Source organism: Trichomonas vaginalis, chromosome V, assembly GCF_026262505.1.
Source record: "Trichomonas vaginalis G3 chromosome V, whole genome shotgun sequence".
NCBI classification, from domain to species: Eukaryota; Parabasalia; order Trichomonadida; family Trichomonadidae; genus Trichomonas; species Trichomonas vaginalis.
This window is the reverse complement of record NC_067207.1, coordinates 19810797-19826908: the sequence shown is the minus strand read 5'-3', so window position 1 is coordinate 19826908 and position 16112 is coordinate 19810797. Positions and strand designations below refer to the sequence as shown.

The 16112-nt window shown below is 33.3% G+C and overlaps 9 protein-coding genes and 1 pseudogene across 10 annotated transcripts, besides 2 other annotated features; 2 read left to right on the top strand and 8 right to left on the bottom strand.

Moving 5' to 3' along the window:
• Positions 1 to 7594: part of a mobile genetic element that runs on past the window's edge.
• On the bottom strand, positions 282 to 393 carry TVAGG3_0367650 (annotated as a pseudogene). The gene has a single exon. A coding segment is annotated over exon 1 (112 nt).
• TVAGG3_0367640 (uncharacterized protein) lies at positions 1848 to 2249 on the bottom strand (the record flags this gene model as incomplete). Its single annotated transcript, XM_051231633.1, has 1 exon — positions 1848 to 2249. The coding sequence occupies one exon, from the start codon at positions 2247 to 2249 to the stop codon at positions 1848 to 1850; it is 402 nt and encodes a 133-aa protein (XP_051101363.1).
• On the top strand, positions 4782 to 5630 carry TVAGG3_0367630 (uncharacterized protein; the record flags this gene model as incomplete). The annotated part of the gene is made up of 1 exon (XM_001306396.1): positions 4782 to 5630. One exon carries the CDS (start codon positions 4782 to 4784, stop codon positions 5628 to 5630), a length of 849 nt encoding a protein of 282 aa, XP_001306397.1.
• TVAGG3_0367620 (serine threonine-protein phosphatase family) lies at positions 5633 to 5875 on the bottom strand (the record flags this gene model as incomplete). The annotated part of the gene is made up of 1 exon (XM_001306395.1): positions 5633 to 5875. The coding sequence occupies one exon, from the start codon at positions 5873 to 5875 to the stop codon at positions 5633 to 5635; it is 243 nt and encodes an 80-aa protein (XP_001306396.1).
• On the bottom strand, positions 5894 to 6256 carry TVAGG3_0367610 (uncharacterized protein; the record flags this gene model as incomplete). The annotated part of the gene is made up of 1 exon (XM_001306394.1): positions 5894 to 6256. The coding sequence occupies one exon, from the start codon at positions 6254 to 6256 to the stop codon at positions 5894 to 5896; it is 363 nt and encodes a 120-aa protein (XP_001306395.1).
• Positions 6396 to 7214, bottom strand: TVAGG3_0367600 (phage tail repeat-like family; the record flags this gene model as incomplete). Its single annotated transcript, XM_051231632.1, has 1 exon — positions 6396 to 7214. The coding sequence occupies one exon, from the start codon at positions 7212 to 7214 to the stop codon at positions 6396 to 6398; it is 819 nt and encodes a 272-aa protein (XP_051101362.1).
• A 378-nt stretch (positions 7595 to 7972) lies between the features above and the next one.
• On the top strand, positions 7973 to 11122 carry TVAGG3_0367580 (antigen BSP-related family; the record flags this gene model as incomplete). The annotated part of the gene is made up of 1 exon (XM_001306393.1): positions 7973 to 11086. One exon carries the CDS (start codon positions 7973 to 7975, stop codon positions 11084 to 11086), a length of 3114 nt encoding a protein of 1037 aa, XP_001306394.1.
• A 70-nt stretch (positions 11123 to 11192) lies between these two features.
• TVAGG3_0367570 (uncharacterized protein) lies at positions 11193 to 12636 on the bottom strand (the record flags this gene model as incomplete). The annotated part of the gene is made up of 1 exon (XM_001306392.1): positions 11590 to 12546. One exon carries the CDS (start codon positions 12544 to 12546, stop codon positions 11590 to 11592), a length of 957 nt encoding a protein of 318 aa, XP_001306393.1.
• Positions 12637 to 12995: 359 nt separating this feature from the next.
• Positions 12996 to 13025: a mobile genetic element.
• A 146-nt stretch (positions 13026 to 13171) lies between these two features.
• On the bottom strand, positions 13172 to 13357 carry TVAGG3_0367550 (alpha-amylase family; the record flags this gene model as incomplete). The annotated part of the gene is made up of 1 exon (XM_001306391.1): positions 13172 to 13357. The coding sequence occupies one exon, from the start codon at positions 13355 to 13357 to the stop codon at positions 13172 to 13174; it is 186 nt and encodes a 61-aa protein (XP_001306392.1).
• Positions 13358 to 13373: 16 nt separating this feature from the next.
• On the bottom strand, positions 13374 to 15119 carry TVAGG3_0367540 (alpha-amylase family; the record flags this gene model as incomplete). The annotated part of the gene is made up of 1 exon (XM_001306390.1): positions 13374 to 15119. The coding sequence occupies one exon, from the start codon at positions 15117 to 15119 to the stop codon at positions 13374 to 13376; it is 1746 nt and encodes a 581-aa protein (XP_001306391.1).
• Between the last annotated feature and the right edge of the window lie 993 nt (positions 15120 to 16112).

Genomic DNA, 16112 nt, shown 5'->3' with positions numbered 1-16112 from the left:
AGATCTAACCTTCTACCCTAAAATATATTTTTCAATACTTTTTCAGCACTTTTCCGTAGTTGTATATGAAAGACAATTCGAGATAAAAGTCATAGTACAATGGAATAATATGTTGCACACCGTTTGTTGTGAACCAGACTTGAAAGTCAGAGAAACTGTTACTAGGTGGTTCGTAGAATTTAGAAGCAAAGTCATAAAAGTCCTTACCGATACAAAGAAAACTATTGTTGCTTGAACTGAAACTTGCATGACACATGACATTTTGAGGGTCAAACACGTTTCTATAAACTGTCAAATCTGTAAGCACCGGATGAAATTTCTTCATCTGATATAGTCCTACCAGCGTTTGTAAAGATATAGTCTAACGGTTTTGTATCTGCTACTTTTGTTCTTTGTTTTTCAACCTGAAACATTTAATATATGTAAAAATATACTGTTTTAAAAACGTTTTAAAATGGTATGCCATATAGCTTCTTGAATTTGTTAAGAAATATTTGAACGCGTTTTCCATCTGTATCTCTAGTGCTTACATAAGCATAGCCCGCCTTAGTAAAACATACTTGTAATTTTCTATAGTTTACGCCGGTATAAAAGTAGAAAGAGTCTTGTTCTTCGCTATAGTAGTAAAACTCAAACGTATGCTTACCATAGTCTGTAATTTCAATTGCTTCATCTTCTAGTTCGTCGACAAATTCGAATACTATATCTCCAAATTTGCCTCTGTTCTTACTGTTTTCAGAACAAGTGACCCAGCGTAAGTTTTCAAGTCTATTGTCATTTCTTATACGGTTTATATGGTCTACAAGAGGTAGATTGTTAGGATTCGGTATAAAATGAGTTGCAATGACAACATGTTTAAGATAGTTTTTTCCACTCATACTCATAATAGCATATCCGTCATTTCGCTCACATTCGCTTAAAACTCTTTTTGTCTTTTTTTTTCTGACTTCAAATGACTCACAACAGTGAATTTCATATTTCTCATCTAACAAACAAGTTTCCCAACGGTCTTTTCCAACAAACTCGGCGTACATTTCAAATAAAATAAAAAAATATATTTTTAAAATAAATGTTTTTTTCTTTACTTTACGTAACCACCCGCTGCCAAAAGTCTTTGACGCCAACCCATACCAGCTAATGAAGGTTGACTTTTAGTATTGAAACTAAACTTTGGTTTTGGTTTATCTTCAGTTTTTGGCTTCCCTTCTTCTATCGGTTTTTCGTCACTTTTCGGTTCTTCTGGCTTTACCTCACCTGCAGGAACAGTTGTGTCGTCAACATCTTCATAAATATCATATGCCATCTGTTTTTGTTTTCCTTTCAACTTTTTGTGTTTGTTGTAAAGTTTAGAATATTTCGACTCTAAGTCAATGAGATGTTCTATAATGAACTGTTGGTCAGTGAAGTAAACTTTTCCATCTGTTGTCTCGAAAGCTCCTTCAGACTTCAATATTTTATTTGTGAGAGTCTGTTTCTTTTTTGAGATACTAGCCGTTCCATTTCTATGAAAAGTGACTTTGTAGTTAGGGTTTGTATTTCCAGACCTGGCACTTTCTATTATTGAATTTTTCTCTTCATCTGTAAGTTCTTTGACAGGTTTTGACAATGGTTCTGAACTTTTTGTTTGTGGTGTCAAATCTACCGTTTCAACTTCTTCGGTCATTTCATCTCAGTAAAAAATTTTAGTTTAGTTTGTTTTGGTTGTTTGGTTTTTTAAGTCGGTCTAAAACTTCCTGAGGTATAGGAAGACTTGACAAACACGTTGTGTAACTGCTGGAAGTCGACAAATCCATCTTGAACCCATTTGTCTCAATGCTGTATTGTTCATTTCATCTCAGTAAAAAATTTTACATTCCCCAAGTTTGAGGTGGTTGCGGTTGGTTATTGCTTACCCACTGTTGTGCATGGTTATATCCTCTGTTAAAGAATCTTTCACCTTGGTCCATATAGTGCCCTGCTTGGTTATAGTAGTCATTTGCTTTGTTATAATAGTTTCCTGCTTGTCTTCCTACATTGTCCATCCATCCTTGAACTTTTCCTCTTGTTTCAGGATTTGGAATAAGATTTGCTGCATCTCGTGCTACATCCCAACCTTTCTGTACAGTTTGTATAATAGGTTGTGCTTTCTCTTTCAGTATACCTAATGTACTCAAAATCTTCCTTCCAATTCCAAATGCACCTCTGGCTAGTGTTCCCACTGCTGGCAAAAATCTAGATGCAACTCCTGCTAATGCGCCAAATAAACCCATTTCTTATAGGATAAAAATGACGAATCCAAACAAGGACCCCTATGTTTCTAAAGCGACAAAGAAAGCACTCATGATAAAAATCTTTAGTTCAACACCAAATGCTTGGTTTATGGATATCTTGGAAAACATTCCGAGGTATAGAGAAGATGGACCTCCATACTGGTTTATATTTGTCGGTCAAAACACAAGATACTGTGAAGCCATACCATTACAGTCCAAAAATATTTTAGATGTGAAAACTGCTTTGACAATATTCGTTGACAAATACCATCCAACAAAACTGACATCTGACTGTGAAAGTTCTTTCAAATCAGATGATGTAAAAAACTATCTGCGTTCAAAAAATGTAAACCAATATTTCATTGTCGACCAAAACCATTCTGCTCTTGGTGTCATTGACAGTTGTATAAAAATCTTAAGAGACTTAAACCAACCACAAAGTGGTGAGGTAAATGAAATGTCATATGACGACAAGTATAGACATTTCTCCATGGCAAAGATGAGACAAGTTTTAAATATTTACAATAGCCGTAAACAAAAAGGTTTGGGAAACCACTCCCCTGAAGAAATGAAAAACAACCCCGACTTAGAGAAAGACTATATATTTAATAGTTTAGTCAAAAGAGACAAACAAGAAAGAATGCCGGGCTTCAAACTTCAGAAAGGTGACAAAGTAAAAATAGAAATACCTAAACGCGACCCATATGAAAATACTATTGACTATGACAACAATGGGAACTCGACAGGTACTCGCATTCGTGTTCGTAAAAATAGAAGAAAGTATACAAGAGAATATTATGAAGTTTTAGGCAAACATGGCAAAATGTACACACTGCAAGCAGAAGATAAAACTACTATTGTCAGACCTCGTTTCAAACTTGTTAAGGTTCAAGGTGGTATACTTTCAAAGACAGTTCCTAACAAATATAAGACAACTCCTGACGAATATGCTAAAGAAGTTGAAAATGACGACTAAGCATTTCTATACCATGCGTAAACTGTCATGTAAGGTGGCATGTAGTCTTTACTTTGTCCCGTTGTTTGCGTATACCCTGAAACGCGATGTGTATGGCTTCCTCCTACCTCAGTGTTACTCCAGTAACAATTTATAGCAAACTTAACGTCCTCTTTAACATCATATCCTTTACCTTTTGTCATTCCTGACCAATCCCAAAATCTATGACTATGCAAACCTGCTTCAGATGTACTTAAATTTATGTAGTGACTGTGCGCAGGTAAGTTTTCACCTGAAATCGTTTTACTTCCACCTGTTTCCTTTGAAGAGTTTGCACAATACAAAAACCTGTCGACTATTTGAGTCCAAGTTCCGAGACCAAGTACTACTTCTGGTCTGGTAGAGTTCATTGACGTGTAAATAGAACCTATAGGATATAGTGTTTGAAGTATTTCTGTCTTTAACGTTTGAAGCTCTGTTTTGTCAGCTTTTTTATCATATAAATCTTGAGCAGTGAATTTAACTTTTTTTTCATCCTCCATGACATAGACATTTCTACATCTAATGTATCTCATCGTTGTTATGTCTTCTTCCGATGTTAAACCTTGTGGAAAGTTAGGAGGTTTCCAATCTAATACATCCCCACCAGCTCCTTCAACCGTTCCTTCAATATTTTCTATACCAACAGTTGCGAAGAAATCGTGTGTATGTCCAACGTCACTTTTCCTGTTTAAGGTTTCTTGTAAGTTTGTAATATTTGCAATGGTATGTGTATGGTTCTTATCCGCTTTAAGGTCTAAACATCCTGAAACCCACCCTGTATTGGCTTTACCTTCTAAAATCTTCGATGTCCGTTCATTATACCATTCAACCCTTTCTTTAATTTCATTGTCTTTTTCATCCACATATTCCTTATCTGCCTTCTTCACTAACGCACTAGCCATACAACCCCTATCTACCTTCTCCTCTAACTCACTGTTGACATATGTTTTGTCAGCTTTCTTTTCAAGGCTAACGTTTAAGTCTGTTATTTCAGATATAGAATGTGTATGTCCAACGTCACTTTTCCTGTTTAAGGTTTCTTGTAAGTTTGTAATATTTGCAATGGTATGTATATGAGTCTTTTTAGAATATTCGTTTTCAGCTCTTGTCACTTCACTTGACATTTTATTGTCAACATATGTTTTGTCTGCTAGTTCAGGATGAGTATGTTCTTTCGTTGCATATGTTGCATCTGCTCTGTCATGTTCTTCTTGAACTTTTTCAATGACATACTCTTTGTCAGCTTTGTTGTCAACATCTGCTTTCAAAAGAAGTTCATCTATAGGTTTCTCGTTTAAAGTTCCTTTTGTTGGATTTATACAAACAGTATGGTTCTTACTGTCTTGAAACAGAAACTCGTCTGTCAATGGGTTTATCGTCAGTTTTAAGTTTCCTTCTTTCAATGACTCAGATATCTTAGAATAGTTTGAAAAGTTTGTTGTGTTCTTATTTAGAGCTTGCACAATGAGTTGTCGGTTGTGTTGTATTTCTCTCATAGACGCTGTTTCTTTCGACATTTTTATTCTAGATAAAATATGCTTTCAATAGAAAAAGAAAATTCAAGAGTTGCTACAACTAAACCATTAGATGAACTTTTTACTAATGTCGGTCAAAAGTTTGAGACAGAGACCGTAAAGCATGAAGGCTATCGTTTTGACTACCCGTTAAGATGGTTAAGAGACCCATCCGTCACAAAAGCTGTTGGCTTTCGTAGAATGAAGTTCATTTCAGAAGCCATACATGGTTTCCCATTTACGGTCGCTTTTGAAATTCGATACTATAACAAAGAGAAACGTACGTATGAGAAATTTGAACAGGGAAAACTTTTACAAGTGAATTTGCTTGTAAACTTAGAAACAACTCTTCAAGCTTTTCAAGAAAAAATAAACGATATCTATCTCGAATATGCAAAACAGTACAACATTGACGAAGGAGAGTACCATCTCGATATTGTTTATGACAGGAAAAATGCAACTGTTAAAATCAATAGAATAGAAGACCTTGGAGAAGACGTTTATATTTCTACAAAATATAACAACTTGGCATGGTATAGATTTTTGAGGATGTTAAATCAGCCTGCAGAATATCCAGTACACCCGAACTTTTATGAAGTCGAAAACCCTAATGGAACATATGAAAATGTTTTCGACTCAGATGCTATTATAGTTCATGCTTCATTTTCTGGTGCACAAAACTCTTTTTTATGCTTGGCAAATGACTTTTACGAAAAACCTACAAAGCTATACGAACCACCAAGTGGAAGTATTTCAGACTTTCAAGTATGGTTTACTACAGATGGAAGAAAGAGAATAGTTCCATTATACCATGCGTTTTACTTAGAACTTAGTCTCATATACAACTACTATCGAACGGTAAAAATATAATTTTAATACGGTTGAGGTGTTGGATTTGGTTGCCAACTAGACTGTGGTGCAGGTTCAGGCTGTTGTATAACAGGAGCTTGTTCTTCTGGTTCAGGGTCTTTAGGTATAATACCAACGAACTGACCTACTCTTTTACCAATATTTTTGACACCGTTCCAAATTCCTCTTCCTACGGTTTTTATTCCATTCCATATACCTCTTCCAACATTTCGAAAGAAGTTTCCAATACTACTGAAGAAACCCATTTTACTATATGTAAAAATCTAATGTCCGCCTAGTCTCTTACGTTTCCTTCTGAGTTCCATAGCATTCTTTAACTGGAGCTCATACATTCTATTTCTCCTCTGGTAGAAAACATACTCTGGGTCAACTCCTGTGTTCGCGTCATCTGCATAGAGTTGTTTATATCCCACTTCAGGGTTTGTATAAAACTCTTTCCATCTCATATTTGCATACCATGGTGGCAAACCTAACGCAGCGTCATTTGACATGGCAGTTTGCATTTGTACATCTGTTGGCACTTGACCATAGTTTGCCATTGCAGTTTGTATTCTAACTTCATTTGGAATATTCTCTGGGTTTGGTTGTCCAGGTTGCTGTGCATTCGCTAAGTTCTGTGCGTCCATTTAATATTAGATAAAAATATCTCTTACGAGTACATATGCTGAACATTTGCAGGCATTGGTTCATCTTCATATTCTCTATATCTTTCTGCCACGTCAAATAAGTAAATGACACAATGGAAAAAACCTAAAACAAGTAGTCCTATTTCAAACCACATTTACTTACTAGTAAAATTTCTTTGTTATGACACTTTTTCCGGTTTATAGGACCTCTCTCATATTCTATCTTATCGTATCTAAAATCATAGTCATGTATATCCTCTAACCATCTCATAACACTTTCCAAACCACTTTTATCGGATGTAAAGTAAAAGCATGGATGGTTATGTAAAACGTCTAAAGTTTCTAAAGAGTCTCTCAAAGTCCAGTCTACTTGGTATTGAAAATCCCATGTGTTATAGAACGGCGGGTCCACTATAAAGAAAACATTTTCCTTGTCTTTATATTTTTCATACAAATCTGTCCAATGACATCTCACAAACTCTATACCCTCAATATATTTTTCTATGTCCTCTTTGAAAACATTTGTATAGTTAAGATATAAAACTTTTGACATAAGTGTTTCAATGTCATGAACTCTTATAGCACCACTATATAATAGTCTAGCAGATATACTATCCCAGTCAATATACTCTGCCTTTTTCAAAACCTCTCTGACAGTATTTTTCTTATCTAATGGTATACGTTCCATCTTACCTATAGGTATCTTTTCTTTTAACTCTTTCAATATTTTGTTTGTGTCTGGTATATGTTTGAGACGGTCCATATAGTTGTCGAAGTCATTGCATATAATCTTTGAGTCAGGAAATATTGTATGGCACAAATGAGATATATAGAAACTTCCACCGAACAAGTCTACAAATGTTAGACCATTCGGTAGTTTCTTAAGTTCTCTCAATAGAATATCTTTACATCTACTCTTATTTCCAAAGAAGGGTAACGGTGGTTTTGTAAAATTCATTTTATATATATAATAAAAATGTTTTTTCCTGAAAAGTGACAGAAAAGTGACAAAACATGAAAACTACTCGGTTAAGGTCATATTTTCAGTAAGGACATATGGGGTAGAAAAGAGGTTAGAAAAGAGGTTAGATATACCCTTCTACCCTAAAATATATTTTTGTCGAATTCTGTATAAAATTCTGAGTAAAACGACAGATGTTTATATGACACTTTCTCCGGTTTATAGGACCTCTCTCATATTCTATCTTGTCATATCAAAACTCATAGTCATGTATGTCCTCTAAGACTTCATTTATACTAAACATCTTCGGGGCTAGAAGGGGCGCAGCCCCTGGAAGCCCCACTACCTTTTTTTTTTTTTTTTTTTTTTTTTTTTTTGATGGGTGCATCTTTATATTGATCGATTCTAAATCATCTGTTCTGACTGTAAATAACCTTGTCAATAGACGATAGATCTCTCAAAAGTCTCAACTCCAAAGTTTGTAATAATAATATTAACACATGTATTAGAAAGAGAAATATAATGACTGAACAATCAGCGGTTTTGACTGTTATCAATAATTGCTTGGAATAATTTAATGCATTCATTTTCACAATCATTAATATCTTTAAAAATTTTGAATTGCTCTCAAAAATAATTTATTTATAGAACTGAATTTATCCTATTGATTGTTTATCACCAAATTTATAGTTTTTGCGAAATCGGAGGATTATGAAATTTTATTGAAATTTTTCCCTCAAAAAAAGTAGATATTTATGCGCTCTACACTTATAATATCGCGCTTGCTTGCCCGAGATATAAGAATTAGTGCAGACCCGGTAATTTCAGGAGATGCCATCATATTTAATAGCGATAGTGAATACGATACACCTGGCTTATTCAAAAAGTTATATTTAGCCAAAATAACGAAATGTTTACTGAACGAATCGCTTCCTGATAACATAAGGACATACAAATGGTTTAAATTAATTAATACTTTGGAAATTCGTCATAATTTATTAACAAAAATCCCTGATAATTGCTTTCAAGATTGTCATTTCTTGAAGAAAGTCATTCTTCCACAAGAAACCGTTCAAATAAATTCTCGCGCCTTTCAAAATTCCGCAATAGAAGAAATCAATCTCCAAAATATTGAAATTATCATGGACTATGCATTTCTCAGCTGTGTTAATCTCAAAAATATTGAATTACCCAACATTACTACATTGGGTTTAAATGCATTTCAATATTCCTCGATACAATCACTATCTATCGGTAACTCATTAACAGATGTTAGTGACCAAGCATTCTCTGACTGTCTCTTTCTTAATACTGTTGATTTCGGTGATTCTTCCATAATAGGTGAAAAAATGTTCTACAACTGTCAAAATCTGAACACATTTACATATAATTTCGAAGAGATTGGATCATTAGGAAATAAATGTTTCGCATACTCAGGCATCAAATCCTTTAAATTTGGAACGGAAATCAGATCGATCGGAACCTACTGCTTTGAAAACTCCCAACTCACCGATGTAACGTTTGATGACCATATTTCATTAACGTTGGGCGAATATACATTCTCAAAATGCGGAAACCTTAAAAAAATTAATATCCCGATTAAACTTGAATTAAACAAAGGCGTGTTCCATGAATGCTGCAACCTAGTAGATATCACGCTAACAGACTTTGTTTCCGTTATTCCTGAGAGTTTATTTAAATTTTGCAAAAATTTGAAAAATTTATCTCTTCCAAACGTTCACGAGATTCATGAAAATGCGTTTTATGGGTGCTCCAACCTCGAATCACTTGATATCCCTTCAATTGCATCAATAGGAGACAAAGCATTTTGGCAATGTTCGAAATTACAATTAAATCTACTCGAAAATCGCCAAAACGACTTAAAACTCGGTGACAAAGTGTTTGTACAATGTAACAAAATAACATTAACTAAGTACACAAAGCATTTACTAAGCAAACAAAGTTTTGTTCAGTGTCCTGGTCTAAAATCACTTGAAATCTTCATTTCAAGCTCAGTAAATTATAGTTTATGTTTCTCAGGATGCGTCAACCTGGAATCCGTGGTGATTGACCCTCTTTCCGATGGAAAAATCGGTGAAAGAATGTTCCAAGGTTGTAAAAATTTAAAAAGTGTCACTTTTACTGATGTTGTGAATGAAGTTGGGGAATATTCATTTTTCGGGTGTCCGTTTAATGAAGTAGATCTAAATAATCTTACAAATATTGGTTTTGGAGCTTTCCAAAGAACAAAAATTACAAAATTACAAATTCAAAATAATTTTGTTTCAAATCATCAATTTGACAATTGTTATTTACTTGAAACAATCTATTTAGGACCTAATGTTACTGATATATCTTTTAACGCGTTCGCAAACTGTACAAAACTCGAAAAAATCGAAATTGACGAAAAAAATTCGAATTTTTTGTTTGAAAATTCTGTTTTGTATTCATCAGACAAGAAGATTTTATATGGAATAATGAGAGCATCATCCAATAAATCACTAGAAATACCTTCATCTGTTCAAGAAATTGCTGATTATGCATTTGAATCTCATCAAAAATTAAAAAAAGTTGTTGTTTCGAATTCTGTTGTTTTTGGCGAATTTTCATTCAGCAAAATGCCGAAATTAGAGAAATTCACGATAGATAATACAGGAGACTTTGTTATTTCTAATGGAATGTTCGCGAATTCATCGAATTTAGAGAAATTCTTATGTAATGGAAAAATTTTATTTTTTGATGATTTTTGTTTTGATTATTGTTTTAGTTTGGAAGAAGTCGAAGGAACAGGTGATTGTACGTATTTTGGAACAAGAAGTTTCAGGAGATGTATTAGTTTGAAAGAGATAAATCTTTCGCATGCGAAAATCCTTGGTTTTGAAAGTTTCAAGCATTGTTTCAAACTGAGTGAATTACATTTAACAAATACTGTTGAAAGATATGAAGAAGGATGTTTCCATTCCATTTCTATAGAATCTTTAAATTTGTCTAATCCTTATACAGGATATTATTTAGAAGATGTTTGTTTTGATAACATTTCTACACTTAAGAAAGTTTATTTCATGGATTATTGTTCTTTTGCTGCTTCTGCTGTATTTAATAGATGTGATATAGATTATATTTACTTCTCAAAACATTTTCATACAAATATATTTAAGAGTTTGTTGCAAGCAATGAAAAGTAGTGAATTACAAATAGAAATCGCTGATGATAATTATTATCTAAAAGTTCAGGATAATTTCTTTGTTGTTGATAAGTTAACAGGTGTTGTTCAATCAATTGTTGCTTATAATGGTGAAGATTTTATTGAAATTCCTGAAAATGTAACAACAGCAAGTAGCAATGATGTGGTAACTCAAATGTATTATGAAAATGAATTGAGTTATATTGCAAGATTGCCGCAATCGAAATTTATTGTTCATGAAAATTTCTTGTCTGATGATAATTCTATGTTTGCGCAATTCGGAATTTTCGCTTTGTGCGTCAAAGGAGATTCTTCAACTTATTTCGATGGAGTTGACGTGAATGAAATGTATAGAGTTTTCGTTGATTATGACTACCCTTATCCAACAGCTCTTGGTGTGAATGTTGAACGCGGTGATGAGAAATTATGTGATGATTTCAACGTTCAACATTCTTTTGGAGTTGGAGGAAATGTTTTCGGATTGTCAAAGAATGAAATATTTATGTTGATTGTTATTTTACTTGTATCTGGAATTCTGATTGCTTTCGTTGTTTATTTCTTGTTCTATTACAAGAAACTGTGCCAGAAAAAGAAGAATTCTAGTGAAGGAAACCAAAGAAGTGATGAAGTGAATGGTTTCACGAAGAATTCAACTTTCAAAGATGAAATAGAAATGACTGCTTGATTTTATTGATATTTTTTTTTGTTTGATATAGATAAAATGTTTGATTTTTTAATTAAAATATTCCTAAATTTTTATGAATATCAAAATAATAATGATTTAATGACTTCAAAAATCTGATTTTGTAAATATGATGTAAATGTTTTGCATAACACCTTTGAAAAATCCTACATATATGTATGTTTAGTTTGATTCTACTTATACTTATGATGCTTCAACCTGATTGAGAGTTCAATGAATTTCATTTTATATTTTTCAAATTTAACATCTTAATGAGGGTACATACATTAAAATTGCTCAAAACATTCAGGTAAACAATATTATTCTCAATAATAGGCATATATTTTGGTTTTGCAAAAATATTAATTCAATTTTTGATATTTAATACCTATTTCAATCAAAAAACACAAACAATAAGGATACTCACAGACTGTAATGCGTTAAAAATCTTGAAATTGAATAAATAGAAATTTACAAAACAAAATACAAACAAAATATAGGAATAGTCATTGGTCTTCTGCTGATGACTCAGAAGTAGAAAGTTTTTCTAGTTTATCATCGGTCTTTGGGCTCGATTTAGTCTCACTTTTATCAGAAATTACTTCTTCGATTTTTTCTTCATCATTCTTTGGTTTTGGCTTTCTTAACAAATGTATAATTGTGTATATGAAAGAACACAACATTATGACAGGTGTAGCGGCTCCAAAAACAGGCAAAGTGTAACCTTTTGAAATTGTTGTGTTTTCGTGAGTGGCTTCGATGTATTCTGGGGTGGATGAGCTCTGTATAGCATAATTTGCACCATTTCTTGACATGAAATATAAGTGAATTCCCTTTGGTTCTGATTCATTGTAATTTGAACTCGAATTTGACGTTTGTAATCTAAATAACCATGGTCCCGTTGATAATGTAGAAGTGTGAGTATCTGAGTTTCTCATTTTTATGTAGTAATTTCCTATTATTGACGTTTTAAACGCTGTTAAAGTGTCTGAACCTAAATTTGATTCATTAGCAATGAAGTACATGCCATCTGACGCTGTAGCAAAGAATATACATCGGTCCATTCCTGGTTGGACTTGGTAAAAAGCGTCAGATTCAAGTTTTGTAACGACTTCTATGCCCGAATAGCATTCGCTTTGCGAAAATTCTGTTGATGCAACGCTAACACAACCTTTTGAAACAAAATTAAACTGGAGTTTTGCCACGGGATTTGAAAACATAAATGTATTTTGTTGGGATGGATCAAAAGGATCACCATCATCGAGTACATTTCTGTAAAGATAGCTTGTTACATATTCTGAAATGCCGACAATTGTCATTAAAAATCGAGATGCGCCAATTGGAGTGAAAAACTCAATAATTTCACCATCCACTTGACTGCAATATGTTGTTACAGCATTTTGATGCGGGAGTGAAAGGGTTTTATCTGCAGAAATGCCTGAAAAAAGTAAAAAGCAAAACATTTAATTGAAATTTTTGTAAAGAAACCTCAAATTTCAGGAGGTTTAAACATCGTTTTCTGGAATCAATTCTCTTCTATCTAGTAAATTTGCTCAATACTTTTGGGAAAAATTCGGAGAGAGGGTCAAAGTTGCTATTTGTCACTTTTCCACAAGAATCTAATGGGGAAAAAGTTATCATATAGTTGATCTCATTCACTGAGGTGAGAGATGCATGTAGTGTAATGTTATAAACAGTGTGATTGCTGCTCTAAGTCCTAGGTTCGAGACACATTGGCTTCATTTTTCTCTTTTTTATTGACGTAAACTATTCAATTTTTGTGTTCTCCATTCAAATTTCAGAATTTTTTTTGCAGATTTCACGCTACATTCGAAGTTACCTTTTGTAACAACCACCACTGCCTACGAAAGACGAAAGTGTGTCACGATTTCACCCGGAAATCCGACGGTTGTTTAAGAGTATGCACTTTTGTCACCTACTCGAAAAATTCGAAAAGTTTTAGAGATTTTCTTTTTCTAATGGAGATATGCCAAAAGTCATATTATATATATAGAGTAGTATTGCTAGAAATAATATTTAATTGAAGAAAAGTACTTTTTAGTTAAGTTTTCAATTAGAATGAAATATTTATAATTTCATCCAGTTTTGCATAGCACTAATAATTGATGAGTCGCGGTGGACATATGTGTAGCCACTACCACCTGGGTATGATGTAGCAGACTCACTATAAGCCTTTACATATGGCCTATCTTTGCATCCTGAGCATGTTGTAGTGCATTTGTCACAAGTTGACATTCCATCAGGGATACCCATTGATCCTGTTTCTCCCTTATAGTATGATGAAAGGACCATTCTGATTGGATAGTCCATTTGGAGATTCGAACAGTTTAACTTCAAAGCTTCTATGTGTAGAAGCATCACATCCTTTGATGAGAACACAACCTTGATCATGCATATCTCTTGATGATGAACCATCAGATTGTTGATCATGATCATCATTTTGAATTGCTTTACGTCTGATGTCAAGGGATCCATTATCATTGTTTGGCTCAGATGGATATCCGCTCCACCAAATCTTGATCTTTAGAACATCATCATCAGTGAAGTTATTTGCCTTAAGATATTTAGTCAATCCGCCTGTAAATGAGTAATCACCATCACCTTGAACTAATAGTTGAGATTCACCACCTGTGAGAACTTCTAACCATGAAATGAAATCGTCTGGTAAAGAGCCTCCTAATCCTTCCTTAACTTTGCCAAAGATTGCAGCTAAATCAGTTGGTCTAATGTGCTTTGCAGCATCAACTCTGTATCCAGAGAATCCGATTGAAATGAGATCAATCATGAAATCTGCAATTCTTTGTCTAACATATTCCTTAGATGTATCTAAGTCTGCCAGACCTGAAAGCCAACCGCTATCAAGAATGTTTGCATCATTCCATGAGTTGAGAGCCTTGTCACAATGGAAATCTTCTGGACCATAAGGAACGCCTGGATATTCCAAAACATTTGTTCCTCTTCCTGTATTTGGATTTGTTTCATAAGTGTAAGCTGGTGTATAATATGGAGAACCATTTTCATAAGCAGATGATGTCTTATTTCCCCATGTTGTGCAACCTGAACCTGAATTTCTGTGATTTGATAAATCATTACCATTGCCTGACATATGGTTAACAACAGCATCAGCATAAACTCTGACACCTAAAGCTCTGCATGTATTTATCATAGTTCTAAGTTGGTCGCGAGTTCCCATTCTTCCTTGTAATCTATATGATACTGGCTGATACATGAAATACCAAGGATTCATCATGTTTTCCATTGGTTGATATGACATGATTTGCTCTTGATGTGGGAATATTTTTACGCCCATGTAACCTGCATCGGCAATGAACTTGCATTCTTGTGCAACATCATCATCTGGCCAACCAAAGAGTTCAACAATTGCTCCTTTCTGTCCTTTTCTGTAATCATAATCACGAGACTTAATTGACGCTACATTCCAAATGAAGTCAACACCGTCGAGTATAAGAGTCTCTCCTGATTCGGCAACAACTTTGACTGAGAGTGTTTTTGTGTAAGAGGAATCAAATGTCTTTGAATTTGATGTTTGTGCAACATCATCAAAATAATATGTTAAATTGAGTGATGTTGATGTCTTGGTAAGAATATTTACTGTGCATGATTTCATTCCAGAAGCATACTTTAATTGTGCATATCCTACTAAGGTAGACATATCCTGGAATCCTGGCTTCCATAGATCTTGACCGCGCTTTGGAGTGTTCCAAGTATTATTATAATATTTGTAATCCATTGAAGATGATGAACCATTGCAAGTGAATGATGAATATGATTCACAATTTGGAAGTGTATCATATTGATTGGAGATAGATGATACTTTGGAGTTAACTGAAAATGTAATGATCATGCTGATGATTGCTCCAATCAAAATAGAATTACAAATCATAGTTCCATAAATAAAATAATTCTTTTTATAAAAAGGAACTTCACTTTCGCGCTCTACTGATTCAAGCTCATCTTGTGAATCAAGAAGTGGATTATCTGCGAGTTCTTTCATTGTTATTAATGATATGATGTAATTACCAACCGAAAATCGTATCAAATTTGAATTGTATTCAAAACTTTACTACCGCGTTATGAAAAAATTTAACCTTTGTCACAAATTTAGCCAAAATTGAATAGCGGTAAGGAGAATTATCGGAAGTGTGGTGCCAGATATCATACTAAAGTGTTCTATGTAGATACATAAATTCTTTTAAGTATTTACCTTATTTCAGTAATTGTTGAAGAATTTGATATAAAAAAAGTCATTTTAGGATAACATAGAATGAATTTGTTTCTATCTCGAGCATTATTACAATGGTGTTTCATTTGTTCTGGAAAATAACATATGTTTCAAAATATTGGAATAAAACATTATATGTTTTTGTTTTAAGTATGTAAATTTATGTGTGTATAAAATATTATCTATTTTTGCAACGCTATTATAAGACATTTTATTGAAATAAAGTTATAATAATTGATTCATGACCTTGCTGAGCAAATGAATGGTGGGTTACAACTGCCCATTTGATGAACTTTAAGCTTGTAATAATAGCAGAGATAATATATTCATTTTTCTTAAAATCTCATATTTCTTGTAAAAGACATGTTTGAAACAATATGATTGGTCCATGTTTCTATTTTAGAGATTCCTTCACCTATGGGCAATTGAGTCAATTGAATTTGATAACAAATATTGAATTCAAAAGTTTTGGATTTCAATTCTACTAGAAAAATACCATTGATAACAATATAGAAAATCAGTGAAACTACTATTAATAGTTATCAATAAAAACAAATAAAGATCGTTTCCAAATATAGATTGTTCGCTCAACCAAATGAAAGATCATGAATATATGCATGCTTGCCATTGCATTTTCATAATAAAACAACTTATAATAGCATATCATCTAAAACCAATCAATTTAATTATTATTCCGAATATGCATATAATTTTATTCAATTATTGATTGTCATACGGAAATAAAATTAGAAATAAATAAAACGA